General features: G+C 40.1%; 1 protein-coding gene across 4 annotated transcripts in view; it reads left to right on the top strand.

Annotated features, from left to right (window-relative positions):
* Nucleotides 1–9,704: 9,704 nt before the first annotated feature.
* The window catches only part of LOC117489390 (sodium-coupled neutral amino acid transporter 3-like), a 32,125-nt gene continuing 17,078 nt past the window's right edge, over nt 9,705–24,751 (top strand). Inside the window, exons 1-5 of one of the 4 annotated variants that reach the window (XM_034138616.1) lie at nt 9,705–10,016; nt 23,015–23,248; nt 23,949–23,981; nt 24,113–24,206; nt 24,313–24,428. In XM_034138616.1, coding sequence (XP_033994507.1) covers nt 23,118–23,248; nt 23,949–23,981; nt 24,113–24,206; nt 24,313–24,428 — 374 coding nt within the window. In that variant the 5' untranslated portion in view covers nt 9,705–10,016; nt 23,015–23,117. The remainder of the gene's footprint in view (nt 10,017–23,014; nt 23,249–23,948; nt 23,982–24,112; nt 24,207–24,312; nt 24,429–24,751) is intronic. The other 3 variants (XM_034138617.1, XM_034138619.1, XM_034138620.1) reach the window with 3 other exon arrangements.

A 24,751-nucleotide genomic window follows, 5' to 3' on the forward strand; every position in this document is an offset into this window, starting at 1 on the left:
GAACTATTCATTTTGGGGCCAAATAATCAAACTGTGAAACGGAGAAACTTTTTTTTTTCTTCCTGCACAAACTTAAACTTTGATTTCTTTCTTCTCGATGTATTTAACATTTGATTTCATTCTATATATATTTTGTCATCCAGTATATGTTTTCAGTTAAAGGTGGGGTAGGTAAGTTTGAGAAACCGGCTCGAGATACACTTTTTGTTATATTCCATGGAATGCTCTTAACATCCCGATAGCAATGAATATCTTAAGTGCTTTGACAAAAAATCCATACAAAAATGTCATCTGTGGAAGCCGTAGTACTGTAAAAAGCACGACCAATCATCTGAGCCGGCCCGGCTAAAATAACTCGATGGCCTACCTGCCTGTCAGCCTTCCATCTGTGCACAAACTTATCTCGTGCCCTCATTGGTCATGTGCGCGTTCCTGTGTGTTGGAGGAGGGGCTCTGTAAGGAAGTGGCAGATTTTCTCCGGCTGTGTATTTTCAAATTCTAGCGATCTCGAGCCGGTTTCTCCAAAATTACCTACCCCACCTTTAAAGGAACATGTAAATGCTGTATATTGTTTGTACATAACATTTGGATCTGAGGTTTTGTTTGTGTGAATATCAAAAAATCCAGTTGACAATTAAACCCAATCTTTGTGCTCAACAACTCGTATCTGACAGATTTTTCTTACTTTCCAAAAAAATTAATGAGTATTTTATCCTTGTGTATCTCATGATGTTATTCAAACACTAACATAAAACATCTCTTATGCATATTACCTAAAACATAAACTTCTCACAAAAAGCTCAGAAAATATCCCTCAATTGAAGAACATGCAGGTGCTCTAGCTTCATCCAGTACATCCACAGTGTTTGGATTAATGTACAGGCTGATCATGTGTACTTATGTGCTCATTTCAATTGATATAAACCTATAGTTTGGGCTCATTATACAAATGCTGGTATTGATTCTCTGTTCATGCTGAATTTCTATCTCTCAGCCACTTCAGATATGTTGCCCATTATTTCTGTCAGACCCTCTATTGGCTGCCTTCATATCCTCTTTCCTGAGGCTTAATGGCTGAAGTGTTTCACTAGCTCTCGCTTCAGTGGGATGCCAGGGATTTTGAAACTGTCCCACAGAATCCTTGCTGTTTGTTTTGGCTCGATTCAACTCTGCTTTTTCCCGGGAGAACTGAGAGCTAGCTTAGATGTGTGAGGCCACAGAGAGACAGTACTGTAGCTCCAGCCACCTTTATGGATGTGTTAAAACTCTTTAGCTCTGTCATGATAAAGTGACCGGTTATGGGTTATTCATTTCTTAATTCCTGGGAAGAACTTCAATACTTTCCTGTTGTTATTTCTCATATAGTTGATTTTAAAGTCATTTTTGACAACTCGGACCAGCATTCAAGTGTCAGTCAATTTCCATTGTCATGTTTCAGTAAAGCATTTGAAAGATGTTAATATAGTGCTAATATCTGCTTTTTGTATGTTATGCACATGCCTTGTTACAGGAATTCACTTTCATTCCCATCACTAGGGGGCAGTGTCAGTTTTTGAAGGTATTTCTTCAGACTGTCACTGTTAAATATGATAAAAATGACTAAAACCTTACAAGAACAACCCAGTTTATTTCTATGAAATGTATTTAGCAAATATTAAATCCACAATTATTTTTGTATGTATGCAATAGAAATGGGAACATGTTATATTTATTGCCGGTCAGATCAGATATTTTCTCCATCTTGCTGCAGTTTTTATATCCGTACCACCAGCATGTCCCCCCTCCCCTGCCTCACAGTGACGTGGTGATGTCCTCACGGCTGCTGGGCACAGAGTTGGGCGTGGGAGGGGGATTAACGTCACTGGTGTTAGTTCATCATACAACAGTCACAATGTAGGAGGTTTCTTATTAAAACTATTTTCCTCAAGCAACTGACTACTATGAGGTTTTTATGCATCATAACAGGTAGCCTGCTTAGTCAGGACAGGAGCACGCACGTGTCTTTGAGACAGCCAGCCAGAGTAGCCTAACTAACCCTGTAGTAGCAGAATGACAGCTGTGATCTCATGTTGATTAAAACTGCAGCACGAAACGAACTGTGCTCACTGTCACACTGGGACACATTGTGAATGCCTACTCAGTTTTCAGCATGGCACTGGCTCAGCTTACCAGAATCTGTGTCAGTTGACTAAGCCGTTTTGCATAACCCAGTCGGTGGCCACACTGAATAAAATGTGAGAGGATGAGGTTGGCACAAGTACAGCAAGTTTCAAATGTATAGAGAATGTGATATGAATATGATTTCAGCTAATGCACTCTCTGTTTAGTCGTAGACGAGCCTAGTTCTTTGAATTCAAAATGATATTCCTTTGTTTTTCTTATCTAATACTGTGGCTCAGTGGAGCAGGTCAGATCATTTTAATGTATTTTGCCTTACTAAGTAGCATTATCTCCAACAGACAAACAAATATAATTGATCTTGATGATAGTCAATCTTGTAGTCTAGATTTAAACATGAAGAAAGATCTGAAACCACAATACACATTTTCCTTTTCTGTGGATTTAAAGGAAAAAGAAGCACAGGACACTAGCGCGTTAACAATCTCTTGACTTGCCTGTGATGTAGGCATGACATACAGTAATAAAAAGGATGATACATTCTGGTACAACATGATAAGAAGTGACATGAAAACTGAAGCTGAAAAACAAGAACTACATCATAACCTGCATGTGACTATACAAGTATGACAATGACAAGCTTATAATGATAAAGGAAGTTGAGCATGAACATGAGGAATTTCAGACCATTATCATATTTCAAGATCATTGTACTCTATCTGATAAAGTTGTTAACATAATTAATTGTTGTGTAAAGGGAATCTCTGTATGCTGTCAGGTTGATGGTGAAGCTGCACTGATCAAAAGGACATGCTGTACAGCGTGGTGTTTGTCTACATCTGAAATGTTTGTTTTTCTTTCCTCTGGGATCTAAAAGGAAATACATCTAAGACTACACTCCCAACAAATGCATGACAAACAGAAGGACTCACACTGGTCGTACACGTGTCTCATGCAGGCAACTCGCTTTAGACTCTGGCCAGCTGTCCAAACAGGAAAATGCAATAACTGAGGAACTTAGGAGCCGGGTTCATTTAGAAAGAGTTTAGATGTCTTATTCGATCTTAGCATTCATAAGATGAGGTATTTCTACTTTATTATTCAGGTATTATTCCAAAAACCTTTGGGATATGTCTCCCACGGGGCCCTTAAGACAACTTCCTGATACCATCCATCTGAGGATCTTAAGTATGAGTCTGAATGTTGTCAACATAGGGTGTTTCTTTTTTCTTTTTAAAATAATAATACTGTAGAATCTACCAGTAGGGTATTTGGTTATTTAATATGCAGGAAACCTTAATGCTATCCCCAGTCAAACTTGGAAACTTTTTTGTACTAATTATGTGTTCTACTGTTAATTTGTAGGTATGTATTATATATACGCTTTATAAATGCAATGTATTATTATTATTAGTACTAAAAATGTATGTTGTATATTTCAAATACATCTTTTATGCATATGAGGAGATTGATCCACAATTCCAAAAATGGGTTGGCCACACAAAGTTCATTCAGGGTTCATTTCTGAAGGATGGGACTGTTATTTTTCCACATACATTGTCGCATGAGCCTGTCATGATTCCTTCAGGTGCCATAGGTTACAGTGATTTGACGAGGCTATACCCAGCAGCTGGCAAAGGGATGACATTTGAACAATAGTTGGTAAACATTTGATGAGTTTAAGGCGAAGCTGCCAGATGTGGAAATTCCCTTGGTAGTGGCTTCAGTGTTCCGCTATTAATTGAGTTTAATCCAATGTAGGATCTGTTCTGTGTGGAATTAACAGCTGATGTGAATATAATAATATATATAACAAGATTAATCTTATCTGATTTCACTTAAAGGGGACCTATCATGCAAAATGCACTTTTGTACGTCTTTTATACATGAATATGTGTCCCCGGTGTTCCAGGGAACTCACCAAGTGTCAGAAAACACAACCCTCTCTATTTTCCTCCATACCCAAATCTCTAAAAAAGGGGCTGCAACGGATCTGATAAAAACTGATCCAGATTTGAACACTTTCCTGACATCAGGAGGGTGGCGCTACGGCTATTGGGCCAACTCCACCAATCAGGAGGAGACAGCCACGGCCATTGCCGTTCGAAAGCGCTGGAGACGCTGTAGTACATATGCCAGGCCAGTAGATGGTGCTGTTCTCACAGAATCAGCCCTTGCAAAAACAGAGCTAACATTTTTCAAATTGAGCGAAATGAGGCATGGCTAAAATGCATGATCTGTTTGGTATTTTGGAAGAAAAAAAAAGTATAAATATGCCTTATATAGGTATGGTCCTACACTATATTATTCAAATATAGCATGATAGGTCCACTTTAATGTTACCTTGTTGGTGTAATAAACCCAATCATTTTTTCATCAGATTTCCATGGCTTCAAACAATAGGGGTTTAGAGCAATGCCATGGGCTCTGGAAGGCTGTATGGTACAGTTGTGTTTTGAGCTAAATGCGAACACCTAAATGCTATGGTAACATTTTGCTGTTTAGAATGTATAATGTTTAGCATGTTCATAATCTAAGCTCAGCTGTCAGTAGGACACATTCCCTGGGGACCATGAATGTCTGCATAAGAATTAGGTGCCAATCGATTTACTAGATGTTGAGATATTCTACTGGATACCTAATATATTGAACCTGTTGATGGCCATAGAGGAACACTTACAGGGTTGCAAAAGGCATTGGGATTCACCCTTTGGGGACTATGAATGTCTAGCTCAAATCCAATATTTGTTGTCATATTTCATTTTGGACCAATGTGGAGAATTGACCGACAGACATTATTACCATTTATGAGCCATGTCACTTGCATGGCTAACATTATATATTTTGATAGTGATATGTAACAAAAATGAGCTGCAACTGATAGTTTAATTTCTTCCACTGATTGGAAGATGGTCCATATCGAATATAATTCTCCGAATTGATATTTTCTTGAATGAACTTCATGGTAAAACACAAAGCATCAAGTCCATGTGTAAGGGACAAATGGCCGATTTAAGCCATTGAACCAAACCTTTATCCTAGAACGTGCATTGCTCCTTTGAGCCTCAATGTTTCTCCTCCCTCCTGGAATGGCTAGGCTGCTCCTTCAGGGAATTCCTCCCGCAGAGAGACATAATGCTCAGGTGTGGTGTGTGTGTGTGTGTGTGTGTGTGTGTGTGTGTGTGTGTGTGTGTGTGTGTGTGTGTGTGTGTGTGTGTGTGTGTGTGTGTGTGTGTGTGTGTGTGTGTGTGTGTGTGTGTGTGTGTGTGTGTGTGTGTGTGTGTGTGTGTGTGTGTGTGTGTGTGTGTGTGTGTGTGTGTGTGTGTGTGTGTGTGTGTGTGTGTGTGTGTGTGTGTGTGTGTGTGTGTGTGTGTTACAGAGCAGGCTCTTTGATTGCAATGGATGGGCAGGTGGCCCAAGTATGTGTTTATGTGTGTAGGAGAGTGAACTTCTTCTGTAAAAATAAACATCATCCTCCTGGTTTGACAGATGTCTCCTCTTGATAAATGCTTCAGAAACTCCCAGATTACTCTAGCTTATCACGTCATTATGTAAGATTTAAACTTGCTGACAATATGCCGCTTTCTTTTTGACTGATTTGTCTCATTGCCTGCTGGTGTTGTTCTTCAAAATGAAATTACATTTCATTTAGCTGACGCTTTTTATCCAAAGCGATTTACAATTACCAATTACCGGGACATTCTCCCTGGAGTAACTAAGGACTAAGTGCCTTACTCTATCCAGAGTGCCAGCCTGGCACTAACAACCATAACGCGTTCAAAGTCACTTAAATCACCTTTCTTCCCCATTCTTCCCCATTCTGGTGCTCTGTTTGAACTTCACCAGGCCGTCTTGACCATGTCTACATGCCTAAATGCACTGAGTTGCTGTCATCTGATTGGCTGATCACATATTTGCGTTACCAAGCAGATGAACCGCTATACCTGATAAGATGGGCAGTGAGTGTATATTGCCCAGCCCTAACCTATAACCTAACCAACATAGATTGAAACCAATGTTGATAACATTGAATAAAATTGAACAATTACATTAATATTGACATATTTGATATAGATCTGATTATTCTTCTTATTTACCAAATGTGTTCATAAATAACCAAGGGGATTACAGCATGGTGCACTTTAGAGAAGGATGGGGAGCTGGAGAGTTTCCAGAATTTGAAGGATAAATCTGATCTGGATAAACATGACTTCTACAGGTACTTACAAATAAGGGACTACTACAAAAAGCAAATTAAAAGAGACCCCTCTGCTGAAATGAATGGTGTGATTCAAATCATAACTAATTCATACAAAGAAACCAAAAGTGTGCTGAACTTAGTGCGCTGAACTTTGAATCAGGGGATAGCAAGTTCGAGTCCCACTGCAGTCAGCATGTCGTTGTGTCCCTGGGCAAGACACTTCACCCCAAATTGCTCCTGTGGGGATTGCCCACAGTATTGAATGTATGTAAGTCGCTTTGGATAAAAGCGTCTAACAAGTGACATGTAATGTAATACATCAATCATCCACCAATTCACGGATATGGAGGGAATACTCATGGAAAATTTTGATCAGATTGTTTATCACACCTAAGATTCAGAAATACAAATCCTCTGTGCTGGAGAGAATGTGGAGAATCAGAGGCCAACCATGCACATATATTTTGGAAATGCCAAAAAATACTTAAGTTCTGGGAATCGATACACAAGGTTTTGCAAAAGATACTGAGTTATGAGGTTCCTATGCACTACATATACTCTATCTGGGCAATTGTACAGAGGAAAATGTTAACTATAGATAGATATCTTGTAAAAATTCTGTTGATAGCTGGCAAGAAAGCCATAACAAAAAAATGGTGAAGGGTGGAGCCTCCTACTATGGAACAGTGGACGCGGATCGTGGAGGAGATGCATATCATGGAAAAAATGACATATCGACTGAGACTGCAAGAAACACAATATGAAGAGAAATGGTCAATGTTTAAGATTCAAACCAGCGACAAGGAATACTGACTGATTGAATAAGAGGAACTGTTCTGTCAAATGAGAATGTGACTCCCGACTGCATTTTTATTTGTATTTTATATTATCTCTGTATTTGTATCTATAGCTGTATTGCATTGTTTGGGTTGTTATGTACGTGCACAGCTGTTGTTGTAATGTTTTTATATATAATAAAAACCAAAGTGTCAACAAAAAATGTGTTGATAAATACAAACCCCTAACTATTGAGAAGACATGTCATTTTTCTTTAACACCCACAAACTGATTCATGCCTGAAGTCCCAGAGGCACCATGTCAAGTGTTGTTAGTGTTAGCTGATGTTCACACATGCATGAGTCCCCTCCACACTCGATTCAGAAGGCATTAATACACCTTTGCCAAACTGCCTATGGTCCTACAGTACATAAAGGCATCACGTGACTGTAACCATCGTTCAGGTAATTGCATAACCACATCATTTCCACAGCGCGGCTATTTGTTGCTCATCCACGAGTGGGCCATGTTGCTTTGGATAATAACACAGTGACTTTCATCTCTTCCCCGAATGATGAATGCACACAAGATTGGCCTTAATTGAGTTTGATTGCAACATCATCCAGCAGGGCTCAGCAAGAAAAACTGAATGGGTTTAGTGGTCTGTGATAAGATCTTTTCTTCCCGTTTCTCCTAATTATGTAAATGGTGTGGGCTGTGGGGCTATGGAGGAAGGATAGGATGCTACAAGTACCTCCACTAAGAGAGAGAGATAAGAATGTAACCAAAATGATTTTCCCTCAATGAATGTTAATAGGAATATTAGGCGGTAGGTCTGTCAGTCCACAGCTTTGATCCTAATTGAAATAACTAATAAACCTTTGGATGGATTGAAATTAAAATTGCACAGACTTTAAACTCCCAAGAGATGAATTGTAATACCGTTGCCTTCAAGTGCCATATTGAGATACAATTTCAGTTTGTCTTATATTTAGTTTTTTAGACAATTACGACATACCTCAACCTCCTTTTGTGTTTAGAAATATTTAGTAAATGTTCGCAAGCATGGCTGTATTGTGATTGTTTATTGTATATTTATTTATTTAGGTGAGGTTATGTGTTTTTGTGTATAATTGGAATATTATTAGCATACCTACATATAAGTCTTTCATGTTTCCCCCATTTCAATGTAGATAGCCTTTTTTACTTAAAAGGTTCATAGTTCTCTGACATATAATTATTATGTAAGCTAAAATACATTCATTGCTATATTTAATTATTTATTTAGCATCTCTGCCATCTTACTTGCATTGCAGACCTGCTACACCCAGTTTCTATGGTTACGCCTTGCTGTGCACCGCTCTTGGCAGTCAGAAAGTCCTCTGGAGCACTACCAATCACCTTAAAGCTGACAGGTAAGGCAAGGTGAGACTGGTACACATGCACGGTTTAAAGAAGAAAGAACAGGGGGAGTTCATACAACTGAATACAAATGGTGTGCCTCCAGAACCAGTTGCCAGATGTCCTTGCTCTTCACCCTCTCCTCATTAGTTGACAGTGCTTAAATTAGCATACCAACACATTTTCGTGGGGAATAGGAACATCCAGAGGACTATACACTCTTGAAATGAAGCCTGGATTAAAGCACATGCACTTCCTTAGAGTCTCTCTTTGAACTATAGCATACATCTGTTGAGCTGCTCTGCTGACCTCCAGGACGCACCAGCCACTTTCTCAGCATCTCTGGCCCTTTCCTCGATGGGTAGCCATTCCCCACTGGGTCAACCTCAGAGCAGATGCTGCGCTTATATGTCCCCAAGGTTAAATGTCCTTAGTTTTCCACAAGTTCAGGTTTACTGCCACAGCTTCAAAGGAAATGGTGGTTGCTGGGTCATTCTGGGGTGAGATGACAGTATGGTATTTGTGGGAGAAAGTGCAGGATGTATCAGCATTGACGTAAAAAGACAAGGCACGTTTTAAAAAAGTACATGTATTATGTGCGTGTTTGTGTGCATGCCATATAAATGAGTCCTTTTCTTATGGAAAATGTGTTTGGCTCTACCTGCCCCCCATGAAGATGAAAGTTCACAGGATTAGGGGACCTGTTCGTATTTGACTGCAGGTTTGTGTGTCATCCTCTCGTGATCGTGGGCTAGAAGAGAGAGAAAAGAGACCCCGAGCGTAGTGACATCAAAACGCGCTCCCGCTCATGACCTAGAAATGGAGCGTGCGTATCCTTTGTGCGTAAGCAAACAGTGAGCTTTTGTGGCACATGGGTCAGGCAGCTGTTTACGTTGTTGACGTTGATGCTTGCCAAAAATATAAATTAAATTGATTTTTCAAGAGAGCCCGGGTACGTTTTTTTTCTTGGAACCAATTAAACGGGAGACAATCGAGTAGATGAAATAAATGCTAGTGTGTGTGGTCTCCTCGCGACCACTCAATGTCTCATAATGCGCGCTCAAGCACGACGATAAACCCGTCAACAAGAAATGCACACGACCCCCTTCACCGTGTGAAAAATAACATGTTAAGAGCAGCGGGCACGAGCCTTTGAACGACCGACGATATCAACGCAGCTTGGGTCCTAATTTTCAAACGATTTAAACGGGCGCATGCCAAATAGTAGGGCTCTCGTGACCCTGTGCGCTGGCTTCGCCACAACACACACACATTGGGGGGTCGTTGTGCGTGCGGTAGGCGGAACCTGGGCACTCTTCACATCCCACTTTTGAGAAGATTACGAGGACAATTGTAGTGGGAAACACATTACATTTACGCAGTTTGGAGGGAAGGTGGACGGACGTAGCGGGACAGAGGCAGGACGAAACGCCACGGGAGGAGGCAGACCCAGCAGCGAGCAGAGGATAGATCTGTGTGGAGATATTTGGAGTTGGAGGAGGACACTGGCACTTCACTGGTAAGGCACTGAATGCTGCTCGTTGACGAGAATAGCACCCACAATGTCTGAAACTTATCAATGAGCATGTTTTTCACAGAGACAGGGACCTTAAAATAAAAAACATTAGAAAAAAAACGTTCCTTCGTATGTGCAGCATCAGCCTGCTTGCTTAGTCCGACTGTGACATTTAGCCTACTACACGGGAGTAAAAGTAAGGTCAAGATAACGTTGTTTAGGGTTGTTTCATTCAGGCAAGGTCCTTCGTCGTCAGATAACCATCCATAGAGAGATGCAATATTACTAAGCTCGCTGCACTTGATCTTCATTTGTCTTTTGAGATTCCCTTTGCACTCCAAAGATCTCCTTTGTAAGTGATTTCTTCATTCGGGCTTATTTTATCAGCTGGAATAATTTGATACACAACTAAATAAATGTTCACTCTGCCCAGAGTGCATCCTCTGATTTGAACAGTGATTCCAGTCATTCCCTCTCACTGCCATGAATGACAGTAGTAGCTCAGTGATCACATTTGTGTTTCAAATGACCACTACGCTTTGTAATTTGAACAGTTGTAAGGCACTCAAGACTATAATGACAGCATGAGGCATCGTGTGCCCGGATTGCTACCAAATGCTCATGCAGGTACATTGCATTACACTTCACTTTTGGATTGTCTCTCGTGTTTTTAAGGATTTGCCTGAAGCATCCACAGCTGGCTCACACCACGTCACAGCTAGGCTACAGGTGCTATCAAGTCTGAAGCACAAAATCAGGCTTTTGGTAGGATATGTCCAACTATGCAAAAGAAGCCCTCAAATTAAATACATCTAGGCTTTGTGCACAACATGCCATAGACTGGATAAAACTCCTAACAGTGGCATGCTTTCTGGAGACACCTTCAGTCAGCAAGGTCCAGTTATTAACTCCTCCACGATGAGTCACCTCAAGGGCTTGTGAGCAGCAGGTGAGACAGTGGCAGATTTGACGGTTTGGAGCTGGTGAGAGCTCGTGTCAAGCCCACATGGCCTCTTTCGTTATAATTGAGTGACACACCTCTCTGCTCATCGCTGGCCTGTGTGCAGCCTCTCTACAAACTCCATCCCACAATGAAATCACATGTGTAACAGACTTATCCAGCCTCAGCTTTGAGGCGTGCTGAGTTTTTGATCTGCTGTGAGATTAACGCCTGCATTTGTGTGTTTCAGACTGTATCCTTGCACACGTGTATGAGAGGGAAAGCAAATGTACATGTTTTTGATCAGGCACATGCGTACACAGCTGGTTATTTGAGTGGAGAATGAAAGGTGTTATTTCACAAATGTCATCTTATGGCAGGTTGATAACAAAATTGATCGATTGACAAGAAATTAGTAGTGAGCGCTATGCAACAAAGGTCATAGCCATCATTCACATCACTATAGTGGTTCATGGCCAGCAGAGAATAAGCAAATATATTCCTTAGTATTTGTTTCTTCTCTTTAAATCTGCAGTTAGTGGATGAGAAGTGTTCATGACTCCTCCTGCTGACTCCCTTTTATCCACCAATGGCATTGACACAGACAGAGATACTCAGTAAGTTCCTATTTGATTTGATCAAAGCCCTATTTCTATTTTAGATATCCTGTAGCAGTATCATCACCCCTTGCCAAAAATACCAACAAACTATGTGCAATACAGTATGTGCAATATATACATGCCGTTAATAACTGTGTAATATATACCTGGCTGCTAAATCCTTAGAACTGTTACAAGGTGTGTATTTTGTATTTTGTAAATTGTGTAACTTGCTGCTGTTAAATACCAACCACCTATGTGCAATATGTGCTAGATGTGCAATATATATAGATGCCGTTAATAACTGTGTAATATATACCTGGCTGCTAAATCCTAAGAACTGTTACAGGATGTGTATTTCTTTTAAATGATGTAACTTTTTATTTTTTATTATATTTTTTATTATATCATAACTTAGTACTTTTTTTTAAATGCATGTCACATTTAACATATGCAACATTAAGCTGTCTGTGGCTCTTTTTCCTGCTGTAACTACGCACATTTCCCCTCCGTGGGACTAATAAAGGTATTCTGATTCTGATTCTGATTCTGTATTGATTTACATCTGTAGGAATGAAAAGAAAACATGAAGGGATTGTTCAGCCATGGAGTGCAATGTAGTTCACTGTGAGAAGAAAGGAACACCCTGCTGTGACTTTGTTGATTGTATTAATCTATGAAAGGCCATGATTTTTCTGTCTGGAGTTGAGGTTTCAAAAGGGATTTAATAAAAGCAAACTGAAGACATCCCTTAACCCTCTCCTCTCACTGGTTACAAAAAGCAGTAGTTGTAGTTGTATTGGCACAGTAAAGCGGATGGATTAGAAAGTCTAGGCCTACAGTAAGGTAAATCTATACTTTTGGCTCAAGTCTTTTCACAGTATTTCTACATTTTGAAGAAGAATTGCGGATTAGGTCACACCACTTAGAGTTCATCTGACCATTGGCTGGCATATACGTAGAAAATGATTTTACCCTCAACACTTTGCTCAATCTACTGCTGATAACTGGACAGCAGAGTCTTACATCACCGTCTTACAGAAACAACTGCTTCATGTAATTGAAACTGCATAATGGCCGAAACAATTTTGAAATGGATCCTCACAGTGTCCATGTCTATGACATGTGAGCTGTTTAAATCAATAGTAATTGTTGAGCTTGATTGATTGATCAGCCACAATACTTAACAACTGTGAACCACTTTTATAGGGCATTTCTTTTTCATTTCTTCTCCTCATAAGAAAGTCAGAGTAAAGGGTTGGTGTGTGAGGTTCTTGTTGGTCTCGATTTATTTGCCAAAGACATTTCAGTAGGACGGAAAGTGTTAAGTCTTACCATTGGGTCAAAATTAAACTGCCCAAAAGCTGAAAACAATCTTCTGAGTCTCAGCTATACTTGTATTTTTGCTCATTATCCATCGTTGGCTTATTGTACTCAGCACAATTCCTAGTTCTATAAGGGATTTGATGCTTAAGCCTTACATTGATCTGCTTACAGTCGGTGCCCGCTCTGATTGGGATTTGGACGTCCGTGGTGCTGCGGCATGTGACACAGTCAGCAGTGCAACATCCAACAGGGTGGTCAAACACTGCGTGAGTTGTACTTCCAGCTCAATGAATGCATTCGCCCCCATGATGTACTCTCTTTCTTTTGCTCTCCTCCCATGTGATCAGGAGGAAACAGGAGTGAGCCGAGTGGCAGATGCCAGGAGAGATGGTACTTTGTTTGAGGGCGCATGATTGAGGGAAGACAGAGCTGGCTTTGAAAAGTGTGGTGTTGACAGAGGACGTCTGAATGAAAGGCTGGTTAGCTGAGTGCTTCCTGCTGTATTGTTTCTAACCAATACACAACTGGCATACGCTTTCCTCAATGAGGTGATGTCCTTGACTGTGCCACTGCTGAGCTTTATGTTTGGTCCTTAGTCAATCTGCCTGTGAAGCCACAGTGCGAACAAAATCACAGCTGACCATCTGAGGAAGAAAAAAGTAATTTGCTTTTATATCAATTCAACATTGCCTGGTTAAACAGGCGGATCTGCAATAATTAGTCGATTTATTGATCAAAATAAAATGACATTTCTTGAATATTCATTGATTTTTTTCAAATCAGCATATGCTACTTTTATAGGTCTTGCATTATGGTTTATTTAATATTTGTTTTTTTTACTGTTAGTTGGACAAACCAAGACATTTCATCACCTCACCACTTGTGCTATAAGATAATGTGATTTTCTGATGTTCAAGAGACCGATCAATGAAGCCATGAATTGAGAACAATTCACTGATACAGATACAAAATAACTGTTAATTAAAGCTCTATAAACTGGCTCTTTCTAAAGCTAGAAGAAGTACAGAAATGTAATATATGTTTTGAAACAGTCCCCATTTCATAGTTTGTTGAGACTAGTGACAAATATACATATATTTTTGGTGTATACTGTATGTATTGTCACATTTGTATAAAAAAGAAAGGGAATAATATTTAAAACCATATAAATATATGATCAATTACGTATAGAAAATTGTATTGTCCACTGTTCTTTAAAGATACCTCAAAATTAGATCTAAGAGAAGTGTTTTATCTGTTAAATAGGAGTTTTTCAACTCCTACCAAAATATTTGTGTTTACAAATGACCTTTGCTACATTAGTATATCCGTTCAGCTGCCAAGATTTTCCAAATTAAACTGATTTGGTATTGTCATCCCGAAACTGGTTGGCAGGCAAAACACAGTAGTCTGCTGGCCAGCTTTTAACACTTTTAAAATGTGTGCACACACCTGCAGTATGCAGCAACATTGTGATAACTTATTCATATACAGTATATTCATATAGCTAAACTAAAAACATCTTGTTTTAAAGAAGTACATCTTTACTATTTTGTTTACCCTGACTTGCAGTCTTATTCATCTGGCAGTGAGTTTACTGGCCTTTGCTTTCAGGGCTGTATTTGGCAGCTGTCTGATGAGAACTGGGCACATTTGATTTGCCATAACCCTGTCAGCATTGTGTTACTACCCAGGCCAGTTCTTACCAGCCTTACTGTACCACTCAGATACAATGAATGGGGTGCATGTGTTGAAACATTTTCTCTTTTTCTTAGAAAACAAAAAAGCATTTGATCCCAGTCATTTACTGCTTTGGCAATAAGCCTTAATCTAATCACATGATTAAATCGATGTCATCACTTTTTTTATACATTTGTATAAATGTATCAATACCTAACATTGAATATACACCATATTGGGTATCATTTTCCCCCCAATTCCCATTATTTCCTTCTGCAAACAATGTGAACACAACATCACTTTGTAATTTTGCAATGAGTACAGCCCAAAATGTTAGCACCACACTATCTGGCATCTTGTAATAAAATGCGTGTTAGAAAAGTTTTAGTGCACTGTATGTGACAAAAGGTGCTTGTTAACAGTTTATTTGCAGTTTTGCACAGCATAGTGTTATAGTGTTTGTACAGAGGAGATGATGGCAGCTCGTCAGCCTGAGAGCTGCAGGGCTGAGATCACTTTCCAGTCAAGTGAATCATTTGTTCTACATTCACAGTATGTTGTTGAAACAGATGTGGGACTATACAGATTCTGCATAACCTATCATTTATTTTGAAGCAGCTGATCACCTCAAGAGCAACATGGCATAAACACCCTCGCTGTAAACTGTTTTTTTGTGATATGTTGAAAGATATCCCCTTTCTTGCCTTTTCAATCTTGATTGGGGTTTTCTCATTCTGTTTAGACACACTTTACTGCGTTTTGGTTTTCTTTTAGATGCCATACCCAACTTAAGTTTACAGTGATTTAATTTGACTATGCTTTCAGTGCATTATAGCTGCCTTCTGCACCTGGAACAGTGTGTGTGTATACAACGCCTCAAACATGCACAGCAGGATGGAGCTGCAGATTGATTGTCATCTCAAGCTAATGCAGAATATGCTGTATTGTATAACCTTCACACAATTTGCAAGAACCAGTTAAAAAAAAATATATATCTCCAAAAGATTGCACTGGAAACTGAAATATATAAGAAACTACGCAAACGTATAAATAAATAAATACATGCAGAAATAAACGGCAGTAGTAATATATAAACCCTGTATTTTATTATTTAATAGCACAAAACAAAAAGACAACTTTCACTTGGCTAATGCTCTGAATGCAATGTTTTATTGATAAGGCTCAGCTCCTAGCTAATTAATGAACATAAATCCAGCCCATACAGTCTACTTGTTCTTACGTGTTACCTGTCCCCCTTTGTCTTGTCATACAGGATATTACTTTTGTCCCCAAGCCCATCCCAGGCTGTTTGTATCGTAATCTGTCCTGTCTGCAATCTTTAAAAGAAGTCTCAGGACTTTTATGTGGGGTTACATTGCTCCCTTCCTGTCTGTGGGGTTTCCAGAGTCAGAGTTGAGCCAAAGTGACGGAAAGTGTTGTTGGATTCTATAAATAAATCACAATTTGAGTGAGTCACCAGGCTGGTGCTCCTATGCAGGGTTGTCACAAGACACTAAAGATGATCCTCACTGCCTCACTTTCCATCTAATCCCTCATCTTGTTCGGGGTCCAGACCCACGTAGTATCGCAAACACCTGTCATCTTCCAACTACAGCCTGCCAGTCAGACCTGCAGACAATACAGTACACCGTTGGCCTCTGTGAGTGAGTGAGTGAGTGAGTGAGTGAGTGAGTGAGTGAGTGAGTGAGTGAGTGAGTGAGTGAGTGAGTGAGTGAGTGAGTGAGTGAGTGAGTGAGTGAGTGAGTGAGGTGAGTGAGTGAGTGAGTGAGTGAGTGAGTGAGTGAGTGAGTGAGTGAGTGAGTGAGTGAGTGAGTGAGTGAGTGAGTGAGTGAGTGAGTGAGTGAGTGAGTGAGTGAGTGAGTGAGTGAGTGAAACAAGCAACTACATTTCTTGGAAGGGAATTGCTTCTTTCTCTCCATGGCCATGAGAATGTTCTGTGTCCTTGTGTGTCATTCGTTGCAAGTTCATACACAACGGACAAGGGTAACCACAGGGTGTAGCTATGCCTTGCATTAGTCTGGTTGATATTGATAAAATATTGTATTTTCAGGGTTTAAAACTGAGAACAGAACACAACCCATACGTTATTAAGGGCTGTGCTGAACTCCAGCTGTTTATGTTCCCTGTCAAAGCTTTCTCTTTTTATCACTGTTATTTATCACCTTATTTGGAAGGTGGAGAAATTGAGGGACATGACACCAGATTTCCACGCGCTCAAATTGCACCATTTGAGTTAACAGACCCCTAACTGGAATAATTAAGAATGTGTTGACCCCCCTGACTATTGGATAGTGAGTGATAGAACTCTGTAAATAACAGCCAATCAGATCGGTTGACACTGCTGGCGGTGGGGTGATGGAGGGTCAAGTGGCTGGAATGACAGCAGAGAGAGACAAAATAGGAAATATATCTACAGCTAAGATGATCGTAGGGTGATAGACAGAAGTGAAAACAATGTACACTAGTTAAGAAGTGGCACTCGGATGTGATGTTAAATCTGATTTACATGTTTTTTCTGCATATACTTTTCAAAAAGCTATATTAAATTTAAATAAAGAATTGGATGTGGAGTACAGAAAATCTAATAAATGTTTGGTAAAAAAAAGTGCGCAGCCATTTGTGGAACAAATATCACCAACAAACTTAAAGGACATAAAACTGCCCCCCCAAAAAAACATCCCCTACCCACAACCCTGTTCACGCCAACGTATTCAACAGCCTTGTTTTTATGTGCATATATACTTTTTTATGTGTGCCATGCCGGTCTTTACAGTACTTACACACGTCAGCATCCATCCCTTATGAAGAAATTCTGGGTTAGTAAATCATAAAAGGAGATTTGAAAGAGATATTATTGCCAAGAAATGTTTCTCTCTGCTTTGAAAATTCAGAATAATCCCGATTATAGGCTCTGTCTGAAACACTTGATTTACTGTGGGATAATACCTTCCACATGATAGTGAATATTTAAATGCACTGCCAAGCAGAGACCACTTCCTGCATCCTTTCACAGTCTCTGGCGTGTGTTTCTCACTGTAGCTTATAGGAGTCGTGATGATGAGGAGCATCTCAGAAACAGACAAATCTCTTAGTCAGACGTTAATCTCCTATTCTCCCTGTTGGTTTATCACAGTGGTCTGTAGCAGGGAGAGAGATGGCCGATCAACAGAGGGAACACACGCCATAAGGCACTGCCTATGTTCTGTTTAATGAAAGACTCGGAACATGCAGTTTCAATATAATCCTTCTCAATTTGTGGTGAATCTAATGATTTTTTTTTAAATTTACTTACTGGAGGTCAAGTAAAACTCTCAGACATTCTTTGTAGACTTTTTTTATAGATTTTGTGAGAGGCATTTTTCAGGTAAAAGGACGAGCAACAAAAGCATGCCTAAAATCCCTATAGGTTAGCAGGGAGCTCCCGCTTGTATCATTCATTACATTCATCTCCCATTTTTCCCTTTAAACTGTGAGGTTTCTCTGGAAGTTTGTCCTTGTACGATGTGAGGGTCTAAGGACAGAGGTCGTATTGTCATACTGATATTCTGTACAAACTGTGAAGTCCACTGAGACAAATGTAACATTTGTGATATTGGGCTATATAAATAAACATTGATTGATTGATTGATTGATTCATTTATTGTACATAGAGACCAGTATTCTCACCTAAATACCAGCATAGCTCTGGCCAGATGAGCAGAGCCCTACTTAGCAAGAATGATTGAAAACACTGGTGTGGTTCTGCATAGCCTTAAATAATATCTTAAAAGTTCCTCAACACAAAATAACTCCTTAGCCAGATAAAAATGTATATATATATTGTGGGCATCAGTTTTGAAAATGTCAAATCTACATTCACTTTTCATTTTTTGGTATCACAAATACTAAGCTTCCCATGAACCTGAATCTGCATTACTTTGGAGAAGAGGATTGTCCAAGATGCAACTCAGAGTTTTAGACAAAAATGCTTAGCTGTTTGGTTTGGGTGTGAGCAAAACATTGCAGTGTAGTCAATACCTACATTTCACCCAAATCACTAATTGAAGCGATTTTAGCACCATGTAAAATAAAAAGTTGCATGTCCATGGTGTCGTAGGTAAGCAGGATATGTCAGATATGGTAAACAATACAGAGATGTGTGACTCTACACTGTTCTGTAGCTGTTTCATGTGTTTCATTCATCCAACAACAGCATACCCTTGTTCTGTAATTCCACTGCATATGTCTTTGTAAGTGTGTTTGGCTTCATTTGTATTTATGTTCACTCTCGTGTGAAGAACCAGAATACAGGCAGATGGTTGTTGGATGCGTTTCCTGAGCGTTTGCTGTTTATTTCAGGCAGCTGCAGTGCTCAGTGGAGCATGCAGTTAAACACAGCTTTAAGTGTGACATGACATGGGGGCTACAGTGTGGGTATTCACTCCTTCAGAGCTATTTCTATACAGATGCAAGAGCATATAGAGTAACCTGATCAGTTTGATCCTGATTTCCTGCTTGAGAGAGAGAGAGGGACCCTAATGTGATCAACTCTAATATCCTGCTGTCAGAGGTTCCAAGTTTAAACTCACTGTTTTCCCATCAAATGTTCCCCGATAGATCTATTAGCTGCTCATCAGTGAAATTGTTGGCATGTGTAATCTTTTAATCTACTGTAAATCTCTTCCTGTTCATGGACAGAAAGGGAGGATGAGGAATTAGCTTTAGATGATAGAACCATGAAAAATCCTGCTGAAAATGAGTTTTATTTTTCAATTTAATTTCATTGCATGCGGTGAGAGAGTTTTGATTTCTTTAAAAAGTCACTTAAAACAGTTCAGCTCTGCTATTAGCATATGCATAGACCTGGCTGTGAGAACAAATTGGAAAAAGCAGTCAATGATTGTCCATATGCACTTGAGCAGATTAAGAGTCTCTGAGAAATACATTGGACACTCAATTAAGAAAGCTTTTTGGCCCAGATGACTGTGAGAATCAAGTAGTGACAGTATTACACTGTGAGATTACTCGTTGCATAAACTGCACACGCACACATAAACACACATGTAATCATTCCTAGAATTACAACGACACAAATGAAAAGCAAGTAGTGAGGATGAATCAGCATGCAGTGTGTCATTTGGTCCAGGTATCAGTTAAGGAATAACAATGAGTGGAAGCGCCTGGCTCCGTTTGCCTGCCTGTGCGATGATGACGTCTCTGAGCAGAGCTGCTTACGTCGGAGCCACTCGCTGTGTGTTGGCACACTGAAGTGATGTTTTGGATGAGGGCTTGAATAAACATAGCCTCTGCTGTTGCTGTGAAAAGACTCACTTACTCCCACCAAAAGCATTACAATGTGGCATTAACTCTTGCAAAGGATTCGGACGTTTGGATCATTGAGGGAGCATTGGATTTCTAATGATAATCTTTATTCCTTCCGGTCCTTCTGTTGTTGATTCTTATTCTTATTTCTCCTATACAACTAATTTAGTTTTAGATGTTATACATTTACATTTGGAAAGACATGTGGTTTATTCCAGGGCACTACGGTGACAATCAAACTGATTAATTAAGAAGATAAATTATCACCCTGTCAGCGTCTAGATAGAATCGGAGGGATGAAACGCATGCAGAGCACACAGCACACACAGTGAAATGTGTTCTCTGCTTTTAACCCATCCTAGTACCTGGAGTCTAGTACTAGGAGCAGTGGGCAGCTATTGTGCAATGTGTCATGGTGCAATTAGGAAAATGGGCACATCAAATAAACCAGCATTATTTATGTGGAGCTCTTAAGATGTCTTGTGCGTCTGTTTTTCTTTTGGATAAGACATGCTTGGGGTTAAGCTGCATGTGTTATTGGATGACATAGAGTCTGCAGACTACAGAGCATTACAGTGAGCATTTCCTCGTGGACATACAACCCTCCTCTGTTTCATACCACAATGGTGCTATGGTAACTGGTGTTCAAGCCTGTGGGGCTCAACTCAATGGCTGGTACTAATTTCTCTCCATTTTTTTATTTTAATATTTAGTGGTGGCTTGTCACAAAATAAATCCCTATACACCACAGCTTTGTATGTATTATTTATATTCAAGTGTGACTATGCAATGCAAAAACATGTAAGTCTAGGTTCAATATTTTTCCTTTAAAGGATTTATCTAATTGCAATCTTATCCCCATCCCAAACTGCGTCTGTCATTTCTGTCTACAAATGTCTTTATTTTGCAAATAATACATGATATCAGAATTAGTATTTATTTTGTCAGAAACCTTGTCCTACTTGTAAAGGACACTTTTTTTCCCCACAGCAATTCAGCTACCTCCCTTTCACCCTCCTTTGCTTTAAACTTGGAGAGGACTGGAGACCAAACTTCCTAAAAATAAAAGCTCTGCCTTATTTAGCGTGATTTCACTCAGCTTCTTCCAAGGATGTCATGTACTGCTTTTGTCATTGAATATATTGATCGTCAAGAGCCACAACTCTGCCATCAGGTCTTCTGTATTAAGCTTCACTGCTTGAGTCCATTGAAGAGGCACCCTTGTAGCCGGACAACCCATCATGTATTGGCCTTGAATGGCTCCCCCCAACCTCCGTGTGATTTGTAGAATTTCTGAGTGGCAGTGTGGTTCTGTGCAGTGATTTGTCCCACTAGAGGGGCCCTGCCTCTGCCATCGCTACCGTCAGCAACTCTTCTACAACTGTGCATGCATACAGGATACTGGCATTTGCTGAATCCAAGGTGGCGTCTTTTCAACCAGAACGCAGTGAAATACCTTTTCAGCCCCTCGAGTGGTCTGGCGAACTACGGCCAAGGGGGCCCCAGCAGTATAATGATGCCTGGCACAATAGTTCCACTGTTCTCCAACCCGTTCCCAGGAAACCGCACAACATGTGCCATTGTGCACTGTGCTTTGCTGCCCAACCACGTTGCCCGGCTTTAGCCAGAGACACCGAGAGTCCTGGCTGTGCAGGGCAGCTCACAGCAACGTGGTTGGTAAGACAGGTTCAGAAGACTTCTAGACGAAGACGAAGGGTTTATTCACCTCGCACTGCACTTTGATCTGTTAAAATAATATTGTATAAAGCTACATTTAAAAGGCCAGGCTGTGAAGCGGAAGAGGCCTGAGGGAAAAAGGACAGCTGAGTGGTTGCCAGGAATGGTAGTACAGACAGCCCTGAGCATTGTTGTTATGTTGAACCCTGCTCAATAAAAGAGGAAACCAAGAGAAAAGTGACAAGCAGAAAAATGGTGGCACAAAGACGGCTAGAACTGGTTCGTAGCTGGTCCTAGCTGGTTCCTCTCCTTTTATCTGATACTCGGGATTCAACCGTTTGTGTTCCTCCTCTATGGCCCCTGACGTGCTCTCCATTAAAGCCTCCACTATGCAGCAGAGCAAAGGAGATCTTTCAGGGCCGGCCAGATAGGGGTCTTTAGTCAACTGCATCCAGGAGATACATGTCACGAGGGCCTTTCTGGGCCCCACAAGCCAGCTGGTCACCTAAGACACCACGACGGGATATCCAGGAAAAAGAGGCCTGATGCAAAGCCCAGTGTGTCACAGTTAACTGAAAGCTCCTCTGAGCGTAGACATGTCAGTTGATGTGTCAATTATTCACAGGATTTGCCAAAACATCACTTTATTGTCAACTCAGTGTTAAAGGGATGTGTTTTTGCTTTAAGTTACAAGTGAACATGTTTATAAGCCTTACTATAATTCTGAGCTTGTTTTTTTTTTATCCATTTCAATTTTCAGACTCTTTAGAAGTTTTAGAATCTAAATCTCCAATGTGTTGTGGCGTGTTCTTAATGGGAACATTTGATCAGAGTCTTCATTCGTCACCAGTCCCATTAAGCTACAACTACAATATTGAATTCAGTTGCTTATTTAAATAAGACTGAATGAAATGTTGTGATGTTGCTCCATCTTGACCTTTGTCACCCTCTAATAGTGATTTGGAGTTCAGTCCTGTCACTGTTGGCCCTTATGGAAGATAAAGACTCACTCACATGCCCTCAGGGTGGCCTCCTTTATCTCCCCACGTGTCTCTTATTGCTGGAAACTAGGAATGAAAGCATTGATAGTGCCAATACACTCCATGTCAACTTTCAATTGAGTTGGACTTCCTATTATAGTTCATGAAACATTATCTCAAATAACAAGCAACAGTTACATATTGTTGCTGTCCAATGAAAACTATTCATAAGGGATATTTTTTATACTTCTGTTTTATAAGTGTTGGAGCTGTAATTTGGATTAAGTTGAGTCAAAACACCTGTGTGGGTTTGCATTGCCATTAATGTAGTGATGTGGTCTGTTAACAAGTTTTCAATTTAAAATATATATTCAATATGCCTAGAAAATGTAAGTTTATAGTGTATATCATTGGTGTCCAGTGATTTTGAATGTTCAGGTTGTGTTGCTAATTGCCCCTATCTTTTTCCCCCTACAGATCCCAGGAAGAAAATAGAAACTTCAGTCTCAGAGCACTTTTCAAACATTCACACGTTTGAACAGACGTGTTATTGCATACTAAATAAAGCACCAGAGCAAATATGAGTGAAGATAAACCAGCCGATACCGCGGAAACTGCTCCGGCTGAGGTGAACGCAATTCCTAATGGGAAAGGCCATGATCCAGGGGAGGAGATCTCAGCCAAAACACCACCTGCAGAGGGCGGAGGGAAGTGAGTACAATCCTCCTTAACACAGATGTATTTGTTATATTTTTTGTTTAACACAGCTGACAGATAAATAACTAGGATTTTCTACTGTCAACACTATTTACGGCAGGCGATTGAAGTCACAGGATGCTTTTAATCGTCAGCTTAACATGCCACTTACTGAAGGTCTCAAATGTCTTCTCTTATAGCAGAACATCAAGAGAATTAAGTGTTGGGTGTCATTTGTCTGTGCCTGTTCATTGACTCATCATCAGGGTGACTTCAGCACAAGAACTGCCTGCCCTCACCTAGAGAGAAAGAAATGACATGCAATATTTGTATGAATTGGCCAGAGGCATTACAAAACGTATTACTCAAATGAAAGGTCTCAATGCTCACATTACGTTATGGGGGAGATACAAAATTGCACATTCGCTGTGACAGCCTGGTGTCATTTACCTCCTACTTGCTCCTACTGTCATTTGTGCTGGAAAATGGAGTGAGTTAAATGCCTCAGTATTATATGACTGTTTGTCTTGCAATATTTTTTTAATACCCTCTCATTTTGTATAAATAGTTTAATTAAAATGTCCCCCTCAGATGATGATCCATGCATGGTCTGTTCTGCCGCATTTTTGACTGATTATGTTGTAACTGAGGGTGTTGTGTTTCCACTTTGTGCTCTCGTTGGGTGATGGATGGCCTCTCTCTACGCTGCTTGTAGGGAAACTGTACCCAATAGTACCCAGAATGCTAGGTATGTATGTTATGATAAGAAACAGAGAATTCAGTGTGCTATCTGAATTTAGTGATAGAAATTAGCACAGAGCATGGTAAAAAAAGAACATGTATCATTTCTGATGAATCTTGAGTATTTATTTCCTTTAGTCCCCACAGAACTGAGAATGCAGAGGCCAACCTCCCAGAGGGCCAGGAGTTTTTATCAGGCGTGGACGACAAGAAGACCACTCACTTTACAGATGTAAGTTCAAACACTTCCAATCAACAGTTCTCAATGGTATCATTATATATATTTACTATCAGATTATCTAACATGTTTGATCTTATCTGTCTTGCATGGGTTATAGTTTGAGGGGAAAACCTCGTTTGGGATGTCCGTCTTCAACCTGGGCAATGCGATCATGGGAAGTGGAATCCTGGGACTGGCGTACGCCATGGCCAACACCGGGGTCGTCCTGTTTCTGTAAGATATTCAACTGCTTTTGATACACTACATTTGTATCTCTATGATTACTGATTGGAAGAATGACGTACGGTTAACACATAAATAGCACCTACTTGTTATTCTCTTCTCTGAACCGAGCAGCAGTCGCTGAAGCAGATGACACAGGGCACATTTGTTTGATAAATAAAGGCCCCAATTAATAGCGTTTTGGCAACCATTTACGTGTTCTATAAATGACTGCAATTAGGGGTGAAGAAGATTACCACATTGTTTCTGCGTGGTTGATTTTCTGCCATGAACCAGTGGGTGTATATACTGCATGTGGCTTAACATATATAAGC

Source organism: Trematomus bernacchii, unplaced genomic scaffold (genome assembly GCF_902827165.1).
Source record: "Trematomus bernacchii unplaced genomic scaffold, fTreBer1.1, whole genome shotgun sequence".
NCBI lineage: Eukaryota > Metazoa > Chordata > Actinopteri > Perciformes > Nototheniidae > Trematomus > Trematomus bernacchii.